We start from the raw sequence: 18,008 nt of genomic DNA on the forward strand, positions 1-18,008 counted from the left end.
GGTTACCCCGTCTCTGGTAATATTCCTCATTGCTTTGTTTTCCTCGCTACCCCCCCCCCCTAACTTTTTAATGAAGTCGTTAACGAGCAGATCCTGAGTGGGACCTCCAAAGCCGCAGGGTGAGGATGGGGATCCGGGTTTGATCAGCCAGAGCGGAGTGGGAAGAAGTGACAGGGCTGTGATCAGCCCAGTGTTTCCCCCCCCAGCCCCGTAAGAACCCCCCCCCCAGCCCCAGACCCTGCTGTCATGTCCCGGCTCCCTCCCGCACACACGCTCCATTAGTAGGGTGTCAGCCCTGATTCCCAGGGTTGTCAGGAGATGGGCTTTCCAGGGCTTTCTGAGCAAATCCCCCCCTCTGCGTTGCAATGCAAGCAGAGTGAAAATAATTTGCGCTTTAGGGGGAAGGAGAAAAAAAAAAAAAAAAAGGCAAAAGAAAGAAAACGGCTGTCAAAGGTTGGGGAGTAAAACAAAATAAAATAATCCTACCAGCAACGCTTTCTAGCGTTTTTAGCCAGAAAAAGATAAGCTGCCTGAGCAGGGCAGGGGTGCCCAGGGCTTGTGCAAACCCTTTCTGGCCTCCCGTTGCTTCGCTCAGGCTTTAAAATTGGATGCTGGAAGCATCTTTGGGACCACTTCCTACCCTGTCTGGCTTTATCGACATAGGGATGCTCTTGTGAGGATACCGCAAGCTGGATTCGAGGCTGCTGGGGGCACCAGAACAAGCAAAAGGCAAAGCCGGGGGTGAAAAAGCATTGCACGGACCACGCGGAGACGGCAGGGCCAGATCCTGCGCAGCTCTGAAGGGTGTTGGGGCTTCTCTAGAGCCCCCCGGGGCAATTCGGTCCATCAATTTTGAACCTCGCGTCCCCATCGCATTGAAGCTGTGCCGTGGTACCCGCCTCCACACGCCCCATTACAGGTTTCTATTAGGCTGGGCATAAAGCAGCCGCCGTGGCCGCGGAAAAGGAAGCAATAAAGCTCAGTGGATTGGAGGAATTAAAACAGCTGGAGGAAAAAAAAAATAAAATAGCTCTTCTGTATTTTTATGGTGTTTTTTTTTTCTTTTTATTGCTAATTTTCTTCCCTGCTTTTGCAGCCTGAATGACAGGGAAGAGGGATTGGGTGGAAGGTGGGGGTTTGGGCAGCTCAGGGCCCCTCCGCCTCCTCCCTCCCAGCCATTTAATAAGCAGAATTTAGGTTTAACGACCTGTTATTTTTAAAGCCAGATGGCTTAAAGTACAGGAAGATATTAGGACCGCGAGGGCCAGGTTTGAATTCATCCAAGGGCTCCATTTATAAATACAAAGGGCTGGAGGAGGAGACCAGCTGCCGTATTTATTTTTTTTTCCTGGAGCCGAAAGGTATGAGCTGGAGGTGCCAGGGGTCTCCGGCATAACGCAGCGGTAATAGGAGAGAATTTGCTAAATGGATTTGGGACGGAGCAGGCAAATGGAAGCTGGTGCACCCAGGCTGCTCCGGAGAGCGCCGCCCCCAGCCGGATGACGGGATGCCATCCCCTCTCCAGCCCTGAAACAGCCGGGGACCAGGGATGCGACCACCCATGGAAAGTCTCCTCCATGGGCACGACACGAGAAATTATTGGTACAACCAGGCTACAGAAAAAACCCACAGCTTCCAGCAAGGCGTACATTGGAAGAGAGGTTACAATTTGGGATTTATGCCAGTTTTTTGCCATTACCAATCAGGGCGCACGCCTTCACGGCGGCTGGCAGGGTGATGCCGTGGGTAGCGTGTTGGTACGGCATCACCAGCTGCTCTCATGGGTTCTTACCTGGTGATAAAATGGGTGCAGGGGGGCTGCCCGCTGCTCTTCTTCCCTCTCGGTCATGCCGGTGGTGGTGACATCCAGGCTGGGAAGGGCATCGCTGCCCGACGGGGTCAGGAAGGCCGCCGGTCTCTGGGGAGGGAGATGCAACGGTCTGTGGGATGGATGGATGTGGGAACAGGGGCAAGGAGGGGCCACCCGCACTGAGCTGCCCCCCCGCATGTCCCCTGGCCCACCATCCACGTCCCCAGTATGCCACCAGGACTGCAGCGAGCGTGGGTTGGCCACACTCATCTTTGCAAGGGGAGCTTTGGGCTGAGAGGGAATCCCCGGACCCACAAGGCGAGGAGGGAGAGGAGGAGGAGGAGGAGGCAGTCTTTCACCCTCAAGCCTGTGTCGGTGGAAATAGAAGGTCTGTGCCCAGCTCGGCCAATCTCTCCCTTCCCCATGTGGGCAGGAGGTGGGTACCCAGGTCCTTCGGGGGCAAAGGGATGCTAAAAGCCACTTTGCCGCCTGGTGCCTGGTGGATGAGGCATCTCCGGCACCCCGGCACCCCCCACCAGACCCCCTGCCAGACGCTGCCGGCAGCAGTAATGTGATTTCCCTGCCCCTCATTTCCCGCGCCCGGTCCTGCGCTCCCCGCTCTCCTCCCGCCAGCCTGGCTTTTATAGACTCCCCTCTAATCCGGTTAGAAGGGGAAGTCAGAGATAATGGAATAAACGATGGAGTCCACGCGCTCCTCGCTGCCGCTTGCGATGGCGAGGTCGCGGACGGGGACCCTCGCCCTGGCCTGGCCATCCCGGCTCCCAGTATCCGGGTGGATTTGGGTGATGGGGACCTGCTGTGCCGCTGGGATCCTTGCATCAAGGCATGGCACTCTGATACCCACCTATTTCACCTCCTGAGAGCCAGGGACCGTGACCCGGTAAATATTTGGTTCCCCCCCTGCCCTCCCCAACCTCGCAGATGCTCACTTCGCCTTGCCAGCCAAGCGATCAGGCCAGGGGCCCTCGCCAAATTAGCTGTGGGCATGGGCAGCGGCAAAATGGCACTCGCCGGGTATTACTCCGTGCCTGAGCCCGGCCTCGCCTCGTTAGTGTGGCTAACGAGGGCGGTGATCATCCCCCCTCTCTCCTGCAGCAGGGAGGATGAGGAGGTGTCCGGAGGCGTCCCCGTGCCCTTCCCCGTCGCTGCCTCATTAACACCATCAGCATCACCGTCCCTTGTGCCGCCGCTTTTCATTACGCTGCCGGCCCCGACCTCAACCGAGCTCCTCCAGCATCAAAGCCGGGTTGAAGATGCCCCCCCCCCCCCCGCCCTTCCCCGGCCCCACCACTCTGTCCCCCCTCCACCTCCACCTCCCCAGGGACCGCTATCATGCAAAATGCAACAGTTTAGGATCTGCTTGCAATTACCGGGGGCCGGCGTACAGCTGCTGCCCGCCGCCCCACAGCCGTGGCCAGGCCGGCCCCGTCGCCATTGCCCACCGGAGAGCTGCTCGCCGGAGCGCACGTGCTCTTAATTCAATTAGCGCTGCCCTGAACACTCCCCTGGGACACCGGCGGGTGGAAACCAACAAATTCTCTTTAACGAAGACATTCCCTGCCTTTTTTATTTTTTTCGTTCCTCCCTGGTTTGGCTCTTCCCGGCTAAGGATGCTCCCGGCCAGCAGCGATGCCATAAAGCCTCTTGCAATGTTGCCATGCAAGAAGAGGGGTAAGATGGTGACGTGGTTGATTGACGGGTGTCAATCAAGAGCTGGCAAGAAGGAGTTGTGCCTAAAGCCTCCGGAGGGTTTGCCGACTCACCAGGACAAGATGCTCAGCAGGGAAGGGCGATCCTCCCCCATAATAAGCCTTTCACCCCCCGCGATGTGTTTTGGGGATAAAAACCCCCCGTTTTGATGCTCATGGAGGACAAACCTGGCCAGACAGGCTGAGATAACCGACGCGGCGATTCCCCCCTTCCCAACCAATTGTAAACTCTTTTTTTTTTTTTTTAATTTTTTTTTTTTCACCAGCCCAAAAAGGGTTTGATGGCCGGGCTGGCACGGTGACAATTTACACCCCAGCGCTGTGACAATTTCTGCCAGGCGCCGATCTGCTTCTGCTTTTAAATGGCAGCAATTACATAAATTAAGGCTGTTTAAGCAACGATATAGCCAGCCTGTTGATCTTTTTTTTTTTTTTTTTTTTTTTTTCCCTTGCCTGGAAAAAACCAGCACTAGCTTTTCCCTTTTTTGTCAGAGGCTGTCACCGACATGCCGGCACGTCCCCAGCCCCCATCTCGGGTGACACGACCAAGGGCCCTCAGCAAAGCGGGTGACAGAGGCATGAGGTGACTCCTAAGGTCCCCAGTGCCGAGTTAATGGGCCGAGCAAGCTGGGGTCATGCCAAAACGAAGCGTAAACCAGGGCTGGTTAATAAACAGGGCATGATGAATAAATCCCTTAGGAATAAGGATGCCTCCAGTGCGTATTTCCCGGCCCCTGGATGGGGCTCAGCATCCCCTGGGCGCATTGGGGACTGCATCCTGCTGACTGCTGCGTGATCAAACTGAGCTTTTCCAGGCCAGACACCGAATTTTGGGGTGGGAAAAGAAGAGGAAAGGGAAGACAGGAGCCTTGCTTTGAGCCGAAAGCCCATACCGAGGAGGATGAAGCCGGCTGCAGGTTTTCCTCCTGCAACAGTTTTTTCAGCGACAGCCGCTAATTTGCTAAAACGCCAGCGTTTTGCTGAAGTCTTTGATTTCTTTGTCTCCCTGAGATGATCAAAGTCTTTTGTTCTCCTTTGGGCTCCAAAGAGGGAGCGCAGGGAGATGGAGGCAGGGGGGAAATCAGCTGGGTGGGGGCAAACCCAGGGGGTCTTGGTGCCTTTGCTGGGAGGAGGGGTGTGTGTGTGTGGGTGCTGCATCCCAGCGCTGCCCTTTCGGACCTTTCCCTGGGATAACACCGCTCCTGTTTGCTCATCCCTGGCGTCAGGGCTCTTGGCTTTTAATAAAGCAGCCCCTCCAAACCCTTTCCCTGCACCTATTAAAAACGTCGCAGGGTTTTGAGACCCTGCAGAAATACTGGAGGATGAATCCCGTTTAACGGGGAGCCCCTTCATCCCGAGAAAAACCCTGCTGCTGAGGACATTTTCCCAGCACGGGGGGTGGATGTGAGCATCCGAAGCCAAACTGGGCAGCATCCAGACCCCAGGTAGGAACCGATGAAATCCCCACAGAGGCCCTGGAGCAGCCGGGATTTACACCCGGCTCCAAGCGTGCCGGGGAGTACAGATGGCCCAGGGTTTATTTAGCTGTTGTTTGTTATAAAAAGCCCAGCCAATCTAGGTTATGCATTTTCAGCTCCCTACATTAAAAGAAATAAAAAAGAAGAAAAGAAACGAGACGAGCTCGGTGGTTCTGTTCTCCTTTGCCATCTGGCTGGGGAGAGCTGTGGGGCGAGGGAGCATGGGACAGGATGGGCAGGGATGGATGGGCAGGGATGCTGGGGCTCCTCGCAGCCCAGGGATGGGCAGGGATGCTGGGGCTCCTTGCACACTGAAGATGGGCTGGGATGCCGGGATTCCTTGCACCCCAGGGATGGGCAGGGATGCTAGGGCTCCTTGCACCCCAGGGACGGGCAGGGATGCTGGAGCTCCTCGCATTCCAGGGATGGGCAGGGGTGCTGGAGCTCCTAGCACACTGAGGATGGGCAGGGATGCTGGGGCTCCTCGCATTCCAGGGACGGGCAGGGATGCTGGGGCTCCTCACACCCCAGGGATGGGCAGGGATGCTGGGGCTCCTCGCACCCCAGGGACGGGCAGGGAAGCTGGGTCTCCTCGCACACTGAGTATGGGCAGGGATGCTGAGGTTCCTTGCCCCCCAAGGACAACCCTGGTACAAAGGCTGCCCCAATGTCTTGCCATTCAGGTCCTGTATTGACTGCCTTTGCCTTTTGACCCCCATTTGGCCACTTCTTGCTGTCTCGAAGCCGAGCTCAGGACTAATCCATGAGCTGAGGACTTGGAAATCCAGCCTTCAAGCATTCTTTGGACCCTGTGGCTGCCCAGAGCAGGAGAGGCTCTGCCCCTGCAACAGCAGCAGCATCTCCCTTGCCCACTGGGCTGTGGTTTCAGGATGCTGGGGATCACAGCCACCTGGCTGGGGCATCTTCCTCAGAAAATCCTGACCTCCAGCAAAAAAAAAAAAAAAGAGCCTCAGCAAAAACTGGGAGGAGCCGAACCTGCCCTCACCATGCTCAGTAGCGGCTTGCTCCTTGATTTGCATCGCTCCGAGTCCGTCTGCCCGGGCTGCCGCCGGATGAATTAACCAGACGCAGAGCCCAAGGCCGGCTCTGGCTCTTCTGGTTTTTGTTTCCACTCCCAGCTCTTATATACATTAAGGAAGGCAGGGCTGGAGCAGGGGGGAAAGGGAGAGGTTGGGGAAGAGGAGAAAAAAAAATATTACAGCTCCCAGATCAAAACAATAATCAGCTAAATGAATTCCGCAGCATTTTCCCGCATGACTGCGAGTGATAATTTAGTGCAGCAGCCAGCTGGAAGCAAAAGGATTAATTCTGCACTTAGTGACACCCATGTGAATAATTCATCACACGCAGACCCCTTTTCGCTGACCCCCCTGGGCAATCACTCCAAAGCCCCTCGCCAGCCGGCCCCCGGCCCGCTGCAGCTCCTTGGGGAAGGGGGGAACGCAGTCGCCAGCGCAGCATCCAGACCTGTCCCAAATTCGTTTTATGGATAGGGTTATTTTTTTACAGATGGGAGTGGAGGCTGGTGGCTGCAGTATTTAGACCGACCAGGCTCACGGCTGCATCCTGACCTGCCCAAGGGCCGGTCCTGGAGCCAAGGGCAAGTGGGCTTTCCCCTCCCCGGGATGAAAAGCAGCCAAATTCCCTCCCTGCTGTGATGTCCCCAGGGACCATGAAGGCTGAAGGATGAAGACAGCTGGACATTTGTCACTGTGGTTAACCAGCCTGGCCCTTCTCCATACGGAGATGGTGAACAACCTCTCCCGAATACCCTGTCCATGCCCTGCCTGCCCCACTGCCTTCAGCTGGGATTTCCCGGGAATACGAGCACATGCCAAAAGCCCTGGGAAAACGATGGATGTGTGAGGGCATGAACAACGCTGTTCTTTCCAGCTGCTCGGTGGCGTGATTCAGAGCCCTGAGACAACAGGTACAAGGGATAAAACCTGGATCCAGCCCAGCTGATCCCCACCTGAGAGGTTTGGAGAGAGGATGGCAGCTCTAAGCAGCCATCTCCTGCCCTGTCCCCATCCCCGTCCCTCTGTGCCTTGGGGTTCGCCATCCCCAGCGTCTCACCTCCGATCGAAGGAGCTGCAGGCAGAGCCCCACGGTTGGGATGGCCCCAGACGTGGTTCTGAGGTCCGTGCCCTGGGGAGGCAGAGGAAGGGTCACAGCCCGCACTGGCCTCGGGGTTTCTACCAGGGCTCTGGTGGCTTTGCCATCACCCAAGATGCCATCCAGGGATGCGGGGCTGCAGTTTGGAGCAGAGACCTTGGCTTCCTGCAGGATGCTCTGCACCGGGCTGCCCACCCAGACATGGACATCCCTCCCACCGTGGCAGCGGCTATGTCCATCACCTATAGGTACCATCACCTATAGGTACCACCACCTACAAGTAGCATCACTCTGCAGCCCCCAGCTCACCTGCACAGCGAGGCCATCCACACGCATCCCATCGCTCCGTGCTGCCAGCTCCCGGAAAACACTGCTGGTGACGGGCAGCACCGAGTATCCCATGGGAATGAGGGTGCCTGGAGCATCCCACACTGGGGAAGGAGGGAAAGGCTGGGGGCATAGCAGCCCAGGATCTGCCCCCAGCCAAACCCGGGGGTGAGGGAGAGGATCCTTGGTGGGGTCCCCAGACTCACTGGCTTTGTATGGATAATATTCGATCACCAGGGCGGTGTCTTCGGAGAAGATGGTGGCCATGTCTTGGCCTTGGAATAGGAAGGAGGTGTCCCAGGTTGGCTGCTCTGGGGGCCCGGCTGGTCGGGACATCTGAGGAGACAACAGGAAAGCTATCATCCAGATATTTTCTCTCCATAGAGATAATTAAGCAGACAGATAGGAGGGAGAGGAGAGGTGGAGGTAAAGAAAAAGCACAACCTGTGCAGCTGCATGGCATCCCCTGCTCAAAAGCAACCCCAAATCCCAGTTGCTTGAACTGGTTTTCACTGGGCTTTCAAGCTTGGCCGCTTCTCTCCACCTAATCCCTGCCTGCCAGCATCTTTCCCCCTCGCAGAGCCAGAGGAGGAAAAGAGCACATGGAACGACTACTCCATGCTTAAAAACGTGATGGGAAGAGCCTGGAGGATAAGCTGTGCTCATCCAGGGTGAGCCTTTTGATAAATCTGTTGGGCAACCCAACGCTTGCTCTTGGGAAACGGGTTTTACGATGATATATGGATCGTCGCAAAACCCTTTCCCAAGTGCAAGCGTTGGCTTTCGGTGTCCATATATCATTGCAAAACCCTTTCCCAAGCGCAAGCATTGGCTTTTGGGGCCCGTATATCGTTGCAAAACCCTTTCCAAAGCACAAGTGTTGGCTTTCGGGATCCATACATTGTCGCAAAACCCTTTGCCAAGTGCAAGGTTGGCTTTCAGGGCCCATATATCGTCGCAAAACCCTTTCCCAAGCACAAGCGTTGGTTTTCGGGATCCATACATCGGCCCAAAACCCTTTCCCAAGCGCAAGTGTTGGGTTGCCCAACAGATATGGAACAGCAGGCAACATGTTTATCCCCAGATCCCCGAGCTGTCGTTGGAAATGGCATCAGTCCATCCCCGCCAGCAGCTGCTCCCCTTCGCCTTTGGAGAGCCCCGTCGCCTCTCCAAAGGTCAGCCTTAACACTGGCTGCCCAGCGCAAAGAAATTATTGATGACGGCTCCTTTTTTTTTTTTTAATGCTGTTACTCCATCCCCCTTCGGCCGAGCATGGAGATGCCGATCGGCTTTTCTGCATCAGCACATTTCTGCTTTGCCGGGGAGGGGGAGAAAGGGAGGCAGGGTGTGTGTCTCCCTCTGCTCACGTTTGGGGATGCTAATGGGCATGACGCACCTCGGAGACCCGCAGCGGTGCATTACCCGGTCCTGGGGGCTGTTAGCAAGGGGAGAGCGGGGCTGGAACGCTTCAGAGCCCGATAACACCTCCATGATGGGCTGAATCGGGCAGTGCTGTCAGCACCGGGCTGGATCTCTCGCCTGGGAATTCGTCAGGGTCTCCCCAGCATCAGCTGGGATTTTTAGTTGGGAACGAAGCTTGTTTTGACTAGAGGGAGCCTGTAAATCCTTAGGGAAAACCTGCACAGATTGGGGCAGTCGGATCTGTCTCAGCGCCCTCCTTTCCCAGCCTGCACCCCAGCCCACGGGCTGTTTCATCAGGCTCAGAAAGCCCAATCCGGGGGGGAAATCTCCTAAAAACCACCAAACGCCGCCTCCGGTTACTTTTCCTGGCATCCACCTGTACAAGGCGCTGAGAGATGGTGCCGTTTTAGACTCAGCGGGGAAGGGAAAAGTCAAACGCGGGAGCAGATTGTTAATTTGACCCCAATTGTCGGAGGTCCCGAGCCCACATGGCTCCTCTCACTGGGATAGGGATGGGAGATGACGTTCCCAAATTCCCCCCGCTCCCCGATTTTGGGGGTTGGAGGGGGAGCAGAAGCGCTTGCCAGGGCTGGGCTGTCTCCCACTGGCTCGGCAGGACAGATGGATGCTCTGCGCTGGGGTGTCAGAGCCGATGCACTGATTTGGGCAGACATCTTGGCACAAACAACCGCCTCTGCCAAGGGCCACCTGGAGAACACAACAAAGGGGATGGGGAGGAGGAGGAGGAGGAAGGAGACGCCTTCATCCTCCTCGGCTACCCTAGCTCATCTCCCAAAGGCTAGTTCAAAGGCAGCATCATTGGCATGAGCAGAGATAAAGGTGGCCAAGCCCACAACACCTCTCCTGCCTTCCCAAGGGATGGGGCCAACCCCTGGTCCTCACGGCTGCCTGTCTGGAGGTTGCAGACCCCCAAAAAAGAACGAGGAGCTCCAGATAAGTGGGTTAAACTGGAGGGTCCCCAAAGGAAAGAGTCCAAATGGAGATTTATCTCAGAGGGAACCAACATCACGAAGGCTTGAGATTGGTGCCAGGAGGGCAGACACGACATGGCTTTCTGTAGGAGGCACAGCCCGGTGCCCATCCACCCCATGGGCTCGTCATTGCCACCAGCATGTCCAAACCCATCCCTTTAGGTGAGAAAGGGGCTGTTGGCCCAAGGAGAGCACCCAAGGAGAGTACCCAAGGAAAGCATGAAAGGAAAGCATGCAAGGAGAGCATGCAAGGAAAGCACCCAAGGAGAGCACCCAAAGAGAGGACCCAGCCCTCTCGCAGGTGGCTCTGTGCAGGTCTCAGCGAACTCCTGGCCAGGGAGACCTGGTCTCCAGGAGCCCTGGTGTGGCACGGAAGGGTTAACCGCCCGGCAACCCAAAAACCCCCCAAGTAAGGGGGTGCCCTGTTGAAGGTGAACCCAAGCGCCATTGTCTGCAGATGCTGATGGGAACTGACAGGCGAGAGGACATGCTGGGCTGGCAGAATTATCGAATCCGATTAGCCTGCCTTGGAGTTCGCTCGGGGAAAGCCATTAACCTCTGGAACTGGAGCAGCAACCCTCCCTCCTCCTCTTCTTCCCAGCCTTCCCCTAACCTTTCCTCCTGGGAGTTCATCCTCCCTGGGCATAAACCATGTCCTACAGGTGGGAAAACTGAGGCAGAAGATGGTGCGGGGGAGGGAGAGCGGATGGGGGTGATGCAGCTCCCCGGGGCACCCTGTCTGTGCATCCCCGGGGACAGCATCCTCTGTGATGTGCAAAGACAGGCAGAACCACGAGGGCATGGAGAGGAGGAGGAGGAGGAGGAGGAGGAGGAGGCAGCGTGCACACAGGCCAGATGGCCGGGTTTAATCACTCGTCCTCCCGCGCTGGGCTCCCACGGCTCCGCTCTGGCACACCGCCGCCAGTGCCGGGGCTGTGGGGCTCAGCTTGGGCTAGCCCAGCGGCTGGGTCCCACGCGTTCACAAGGTTTTGCTTGTGCATTTACCCATATAAATCCCAAAGAAATGGATTTTGACTGCCTTTAGAGGAGCTAAAGGCTCCGGCTGGGAAACTGCAGCCTTGGGGTGCTGCATCCTGGAGCAAAGAGACAGAGCCGGGGGGACGATAATGTGGGGGGCAAGCGCACGGGGATTTCTTTCCTAATGTCTGCTCCGGAGCATGGAGCAGCCCAAACCCCTTGCCATGGTGGGGCTGGGGGTGCCGGGGGGTCCCAAAGCGCTCACAGACCTAAAGAAGAGGGTCCCCAGCGCTCCCCCCGCCTCTCACCTGCAAAGAGCAACACAGGGAGGCGGGGGGGCCAATAAAACAGCAATTATTGTAATGAATGAAATGCGCTAGCGACTTTTATGATAATTCACCGCCTCGTGGGCGACTTGGCATTTGGCTGGCCTCCTCTAAGTAATATTTTATTTATGGGCTCCCCGAACGTGTTGATACAAGGCGTTTCGCTCCAAGGCGATCAAAATTCAATGCATGCCGGGGAAGGGGGGTGGGGGGAAGGACTGAGACGGAGAAACTTGTGCTCTTGCCGGCCTTTGGGACCAGCTGGATCCATCTTTTTGGGGAAGCCGGACATCTGCCCTCGCCATGCTTTCGGCTGGCACTTTTCAGAGGCGAAGGGATGGAGCAGCTCTGGTTTTGAGGGGGTGGCAGCTTCCCTGCTGGCTTCTGGCTAGGATGCCCCATCGCACCTCCTCCCTGCCCCAGCATCCCTCCAGTCCCCTGCCTCTCCCTCCCTGCCAATTTTTGGCAGGGCTCGAGAACAAAAGCAGGGCTCTCCTCCCGCTCGCCGACGATGCCGCGTGCCGAAAGCATATGTTTCCCTGGCAACAGCTATTTTGAAGACGTGCGTAGCTCTCCGGAGACGAGCACTTGAGGCCTGGGGAGGAGAAGGTCTCTGCCTTCGAGAGGCAGCACTCAAGGCACGAGTGGAGCAGGGGGAAAAATGAAGGACAAAAGCACAAACGAGGAGCTGCCAGGGGATTTCTTTAGGCAGGGCGAGGCAGATGTGCGGACTGTGTCTTTGATGCTCAAAGCATCGATTTGCCCCTAAAGCTTTTCCCTGTGCGGGGTGTTCAGGTGCCCTGCCAGAGGAGGGATGCTCATTGGTACCCAAGCGGGATGGATGCTGCTGGACCCCCAGCTGGACGCTGTGGATGCGCTCGGCTTCCTACCTGCGGGCAGCCGTGGTTGGCAGCTCGGGCGATGCTGAAGGCTGCTGCCGGAGGGTCCGGGAATGTGATGGTGGTGGGGCTGATGCCAGGAGAGGAGGTGGGCTGCTTCTCCATGCGGTGCCTGAGAAGTTATTGATGGAAAGGGGGAGAGACAGCGTGTGTGGGGCTGCATCCGCTCCCGGCAAGCCAAGCACCATGGGAGGGGGTGATGGCACAAGGGATACTCAGGTTGTGTGTCCCCCCCTTTCATGTCACCGGCGGCTGCCACTCACTTGTACTCCCGAATGTTGGTCACAACTCTGGCCACGGCGACGAGGGCTCCAGGGGGGTTGGCCAGGGGGGCTGACAGCCCCTGCAGCAGCACCTGGGGAGGTGGGGAGCCCACAGTGAGGGGGAAACAACATTGCCAGCCGTCGGAGCAGGAGGCAAGGTGCAGCCACATCCTCCCCGAGGCGAGAAGCTCTGGTCCATCCCAGCCCTGGCCACCTCCTGTCCCCAGGGCCACCTCTCACCTCCAAGGCCACGTAGCTGAATCCATCGCGGCGAGGGATGGAGCTCCCTTTGCGGACGAAGGTGACGCACAGGACCATCCCCGCGGGGTCCCGCATCCTCGGCTGGTGGCGGAGGAGAGCGAACCATGGGAGGAGGAAGGGTCAAGGCCACCAAACGCAGGCGCTGGGCGCGCAGACAGCCCGTGGCTGACGGTAAAGCATCGACTCATAATTAAAGCTCACTGTCCCCCGGAGCCTTCCCGGAAAAGATCAATATAATAAATCCTTCTGCATTTAAATATTTAATCACTCCCAATTTCTGTGCAGGGAAGAGAAAACTCGTTTCTGCCAGCCAGAGCATAGGAAAGGCTGATTTGGGGGAAGTATTGCGTGAGTTTGCCAGGTCTCAGCTGTACGGGGAGCTGTCAGCCAAGTCCCTGAGACCGTTAACACGTTGGGATGGAGAAATCTCCACCAAGGGGCTGAAGAAGCTTCTCTCTGGGGTTGGGTACATGCCTGCATTAATTAATGCACAGTGGCCCCTGTTTAACGAGCCCTCTGATTTATGGCCCAGGCCCGCAACTCCTTCCCCAGGATGCTGAGGGCAAAAGCGCTTCCCAGCTTGCAATCCCATCGCTTTTCCAACAGGTTTTCCCACCAGGGAGAGGTGAAAAAAAGCCCAGCACAACGCCTGCCTTGTTCCCACCTCACGGGAAGCTCACGAGCCTCTTTGAGCACCTTCTCCGACTTGCCAAATTCAGGTTTCCCACCGGGATTACACCGTTACACAAGGCTCCCTTCGCCCACAACCCCCAGCTACAGCTGGGGTGAAAAATCAGAGTTATAAGCAGGAATAAGAAGTGTGATGGAGGGGAAGGAGCTGTACCTACCAGCACCAGCCTGCAGTGGTGGGGCTGGAAGGGCTGGAGGTGCCGCACTGGCAGCTGAAAGGTCCCCAGCGCCTCCTTGGTAGCTTTGTCTGCCACGGTGAGAGTCAGGGCTGGAAGGGAGAGGGTCAGCCATCAGGATTTGAGGAAGGGGAAGGCAGGGGAAGCGATGGGGAGAGGTCTGGGTGAAGAAGGGATGGAGGCGATGGGGTTATTGATTCATTTCCAGCGGCCCCCTTCCCCTCGCAGGTCATGGTGGGGTGGGCAAGGGCAGGATTTAACCAGTCCTGGGTTTATATCCCCCCCGGCACACACCAATGCATCCCAATTAGCCATTGAGAACGTGTCCCAGGCATCCTCAAGAAAGCAAAGCCCGTGAGCAACCGGCACCAACGCAGCTCAGATTCCCATGTAAGAAGCCAGGATTTCCCCTCGATCCATCCAATCCTCCTCCCTGTCTCCAGCCCACCCCGGCTCAGCTGCCGGGCTGCCATCCTGCCCTGAGCCCTCCCTGACTGGTGGGGTTTTGCAGACACTTGCCACCACGGGCCTCTGCCCTCTCAGGGGTGCCAGGTCCCCATCTGTCCCCCACCACAGTAGCATCACCTCCACGGGTGCTGGCACCCCCAGCTCTTCCCTTCATTTAAAGCAAAGCTGCAATTTAGTTGACAAGCACCGAGCAGGAGCCTTTTATCACAAAAAAAAAAAAATAAGGAGCTGATGGAAGGGAAAACCGCCCTCTCTTTATGCTGCCATCAAGACTTGGGCTTCCCTTCCCCCAGCTTAATGACTGTGCCGAGGCACCTGCCTTAACTCCTGCTTGGCCAACCCGGTGATGTCACAGGTAGTGTGTGTCCCCAAAAGGAAGATGATGGACCAAGCAAGCGCGTGGACCACGCTTTCCCGAGTGCCTGTTTTTCAGCAAGTGCTCGATTTACATGGAGATTTTTCCTTTTCTCTCAGCCCCTTGTGGAAAGAGCACCAGAGGAAACGTTCGAGCGAGAGACGAGTGGCTTTTCTGCTAGTCGTCACCAATGATAGATCACGCTTGGCAGCCCCACCGATGAAAATCCTGTTCCCGGACAAGCAAAGGCTGGAAACCATATTTCTAGGCAAGAAAAGGTGTGAGCTGCACCTGTCACTGACAGCTTTGGTTTGAACATCTGGGGGATGAACATCTCTGAACATCTGGGGGATGCTGGATGGTGCACAAGAGGGGCCGGAGGTCCCATCAGGTCTCTCCATATCTCTCCCGGTACCGCACAGGGCAGGTCCAAAGTACATCAAAAACTACTTGATTTCATCGAGGTCAGGGCCTCACGGGATTAGGCATGATGTGAAGATTGGCTCCCACAGTTTGTTTTGCAAAGGTCTGATTAGAATCAAATCCCAGCCCCTAATGCCAGGAGTTTTATTACAATTACGGAATTAGCAGCAGGGAGTAACAGCTTCGTGATGTGGGTCCAACCCATACAAGGGGTCAGGGTCGGGATGGCAGCTGGGAAAGATTTGGGGTGCTCCCTCCTTGTTGGTGATTCCCATGGGATGCTTTGGAAGACACCCAGAGCTTGGCACTGTCACTTGCCCCATCCTGCAGCACTGTATCTGGGGGCTGGTCCTACCCTGAAGAAATCACAGCCACGCGGGGCTCTGGGCATGGCTTGTCCCCATCGCGGCCACCCTCTGCCTCGGGGTCCTTCAGAGCACGGGCTCCCTAATATCCCAGAGTTCTTCCTTTTAGGAAACGAGAGCCATGTCCCGGTCCCCGGTGTCCCTGTCCCCATGGTCCTCTGATGCTCTCACCTGCCCAGCCTGCGTCTTCAGCATCCATTTCCACCGTCACCTCCTCCTCCCAGGTGGGCGCGTGGGTGGGCGCCGAGGATGTGTGGGTGGCCTGTGCCTCTGGTTTCTGCTCGTCCCCTCTGCTGGTCTCGCTGGGAGGATAATGGAGGTAAAACGGGCTGGTTACTGGCTGAGGAAGGGGAATGCATCGGTGGGGAACTTTGCGTGGGAGAGGGATGAGCACCGACCCCGCTCGGTACATCTAACAGCAGCCACTCTCCCAGCACCCTTAGCCAAGCTCTGCCCCTGCGCCGGTGGGGGGGCTGCGCTGGGGGACCAGGGCTGGTTTCACTCCTGGCTGCTGGCTCCTGCCGAGTCCCCAGTGCTGGGGTTTGCAGCCCCTTTTGTCCAAAAAGGCTATTTCAGACCCCGGAGGCTAATTATCCGGCTGTATTGATGAAGGGACAGGGAGGAGGCTGCCGGGAAAGGAGAGAGAAGATTGAATGTTAATGACTGCTGTCATTAAACGCGACACATAATGAGGCTGAGCAATAATGACGGAGGCGTTAGTGTCTACGGGCCCCAGGTATTTCTTCATCCGTGTTGGTGCAGGCCATCACCATCAAGGCTGTTTTGGGGTTGTTCCTCCCACTTTTATCAACTGATCATCAATTACTTGTGAGCTTGGCTAATGATAATAACATCCCCGTCATTAAGGGGGGGCTGGCAGATCTTTTAGGGGGTCTCCGCTGCCCAGTGAGACACTTGGTGTTATCCTGGGAGTCCCAAGGCCACGGCAGAGTCCCACCACGTGGTGACACAGTCACCTGGTGACATCCCCAACCATGGGGTGAAGGGGGACGGGGATGTGGCAGCTGGCCAACGTGACACAGATGCCCCAGCCCTGTCAATGGGTTGCTTTGGATATTAAGGTGATAAAGTGTCCGATGCTGGCTCCTCCAGGAAAGCTCTTGCTGGAGCAAAGCCAATGTGGGCTCTTAGGGAGAGGTTACGAGAGCGCTGTGGTGACTGAGAGCAGATGGTGGCACTTTGCCACCTCCTAGGAGCTGGAGACCCCGGCTCTGTGGGAAAGGAGATGATAAAGGTCCTTCCAGCTGTAGGGTGAGCTCCAGGTAGTGGTGGGACCAAGCAGGTTCATCCCAGCCAGATGGCAGGGTGCTCTGTTCTTGCAAGACCCCCATCCCCTCTCGTTGATGAAAAGACTGGTCTAATGGACCCTCAGCCACGCTGCATCCATGTCCCGTGCTCCTCACCCATCTCCCACATGTCCTCTTCCCCACCGGAGAAGCCCACCTTCATCCCACAGGGATGGAGCCAAGCTGGCCGGCTCTGGCAGGTGGGAATTAAGATTGGGCTGGCACCATTGTGGAGAGGCTGGAAGAAAATCGGCTCTCCAGTAATGAGCTCTGTGGGGGATTGCTCTACCAGCAACGTGCTCGGAGTCCGAATGAAGCCAGACCTGGGCTGGGGGGCAGGGGGGGAGGGGGGAGAAGGAGGAGGAGGAGGGTGAGAACCGCCTGCTCTGGGCCCCCATCATTATAGACTTGCCTAAGGACGAGAGAGCATTCAAAAAGGGCTGTGAAGTGGGGAGGGGAGGTGGGGGAAACAACTCACGACAGCACAACACATGGGGATGCGCTTCAAAATCAAATGAATAGGCCGGGGGCAGCAGGAATGGTGGAGAGCGAAGACGGTTTGATGTCTCCTCCTCATCCCAGCCAGCTCCAGACCCGCCGGTGGGGCAGGAGACGGGGTCTCCAGCGGGCAGGAGCCCATGGGATGCCATGCCTTGGGGCAGGACACGGCTGGGATGGACCAAGTGATGCTCCTCTGCATCCCTCCCCGCCTGCTCCAGGGCAGGCACATCGCTCTGCTGTGCAGGGATGCACCAGCCACCCACTGCTGAGATAAAAGATAAAGATAAAAGATAAAAACACCCCCCGGGGAGTTATTATACGTCAACATCTCGGCTACTGCACTTGGGGACAGCATTGCTCAGCCGCCCCGCTGTGTGTGACACCCGGACGGCCAGCAAAGGGCTTGGCAGGGCTGCGCCCAGCCCTCGTAAATATTTATTTGTCCACCGTAAGGAGTTATTATCTCTACAGGGCGAGTTATTTCTTGGGGCCGCCGTCCCCGCAGAGGCAATGTGGTGGTGCAGGTGCATCGATCGTTCTCGGGGAAGAAAAAACCCCATGTTGCACGGCCACGGTTCCCAGGACCGGAAGGCGGGGTGTTATCCATGCAGCGGTTGCAGGATCTGGCCCTGGGGAAGGCAATGGTGCCCCCCACCACGCAGCCCCACTGTGCTGGGCGCTGAGCCTGGGGGGCTTAGATGTGGTCTGGGTAAATAAATACGGATAAAAATAAACCACAGAGTTGTAAGGGCAATTTCGGAAAAGATTCAGAATGAGGAAGGGAGAATTATCATTTCCCCTCTCCTTTGAGAAACCCAATCTTTACATTGCTCCTGACCCTCTGACCCGGGCCTGGGCCGTCTTCATCCCACCATGACCTAAGCCGGCTGCTGGGGCCAGGAGGGGACCCCCAAAAACCCTGCCTGGTCCCTCTTCCCACCCCCACCTCGCTCTGGGATTATCAGCTGAGCCCCTGCTTTATTTGGGGGAATATTGCAGAGCCAAAAGGCTTTGCTTGCAGGAACACCCTTCCCAAGTGGAGCATCCCATCCCCACCAGGAGCCCAAGGCAGGGGGACATAGGAGCCCCCATCCCCCAGGC

At 56.9% G+C, this 18,008-nt stretch overlaps 1 protein-coding gene across 1 annotated transcript in view; it reads right to left on the reverse strand.

The window, feature by feature from the left end:
- The window catches only part of CCDC33 (coiled-coil domain containing 33), a 46,880-nt gene that overhangs the window by 11,973 nt on the left and 16,899 nt on the right, over positions 1-18,008 (reverse strand). Inside the window, exons 5-13 of the mRNA XM_063347267.1 lie at positions 15,271-15,401; positions 13,471-13,580; positions 12,602-12,703; positions 12,362-12,453; positions 12,090-12,210; positions 7,688-7,817; positions 7,464-7,585; positions 7,116-7,187; positions 1,793-1,918 (exon numbers count right to left, since the gene is read on the reverse strand). Coding sequence (XP_063203337.1) covers positions 1,793-1,918; positions 7,116-7,187; positions 7,464-7,585; positions 7,688-7,817; positions 12,090-12,210; positions 12,362-12,453; positions 12,602-12,703; positions 13,471-13,580; positions 15,271-15,401 — 1,006 coding nt within the window. The remainder of the gene's footprint in view (positions 1-1,792; positions 1,919-7,115; positions 7,188-7,463; positions 7,586-7,687; positions 7,818-12,089; positions 12,211-12,361; positions 12,454-12,601; positions 12,704-13,470; positions 13,581-15,270; positions 15,402-18,008) is intronic.

Source organism: Chroicocephalus ridibundus, chromosome 9, assembly GCF_963924245.1.
Source record: "Chroicocephalus ridibundus chromosome 9, bChrRid1.1, whole genome shotgun sequence".
NCBI lineage: Eukaryota > Metazoa > Chordata > Aves > Charadriiformes > Laridae > Chroicocephalus > Chroicocephalus ridibundus.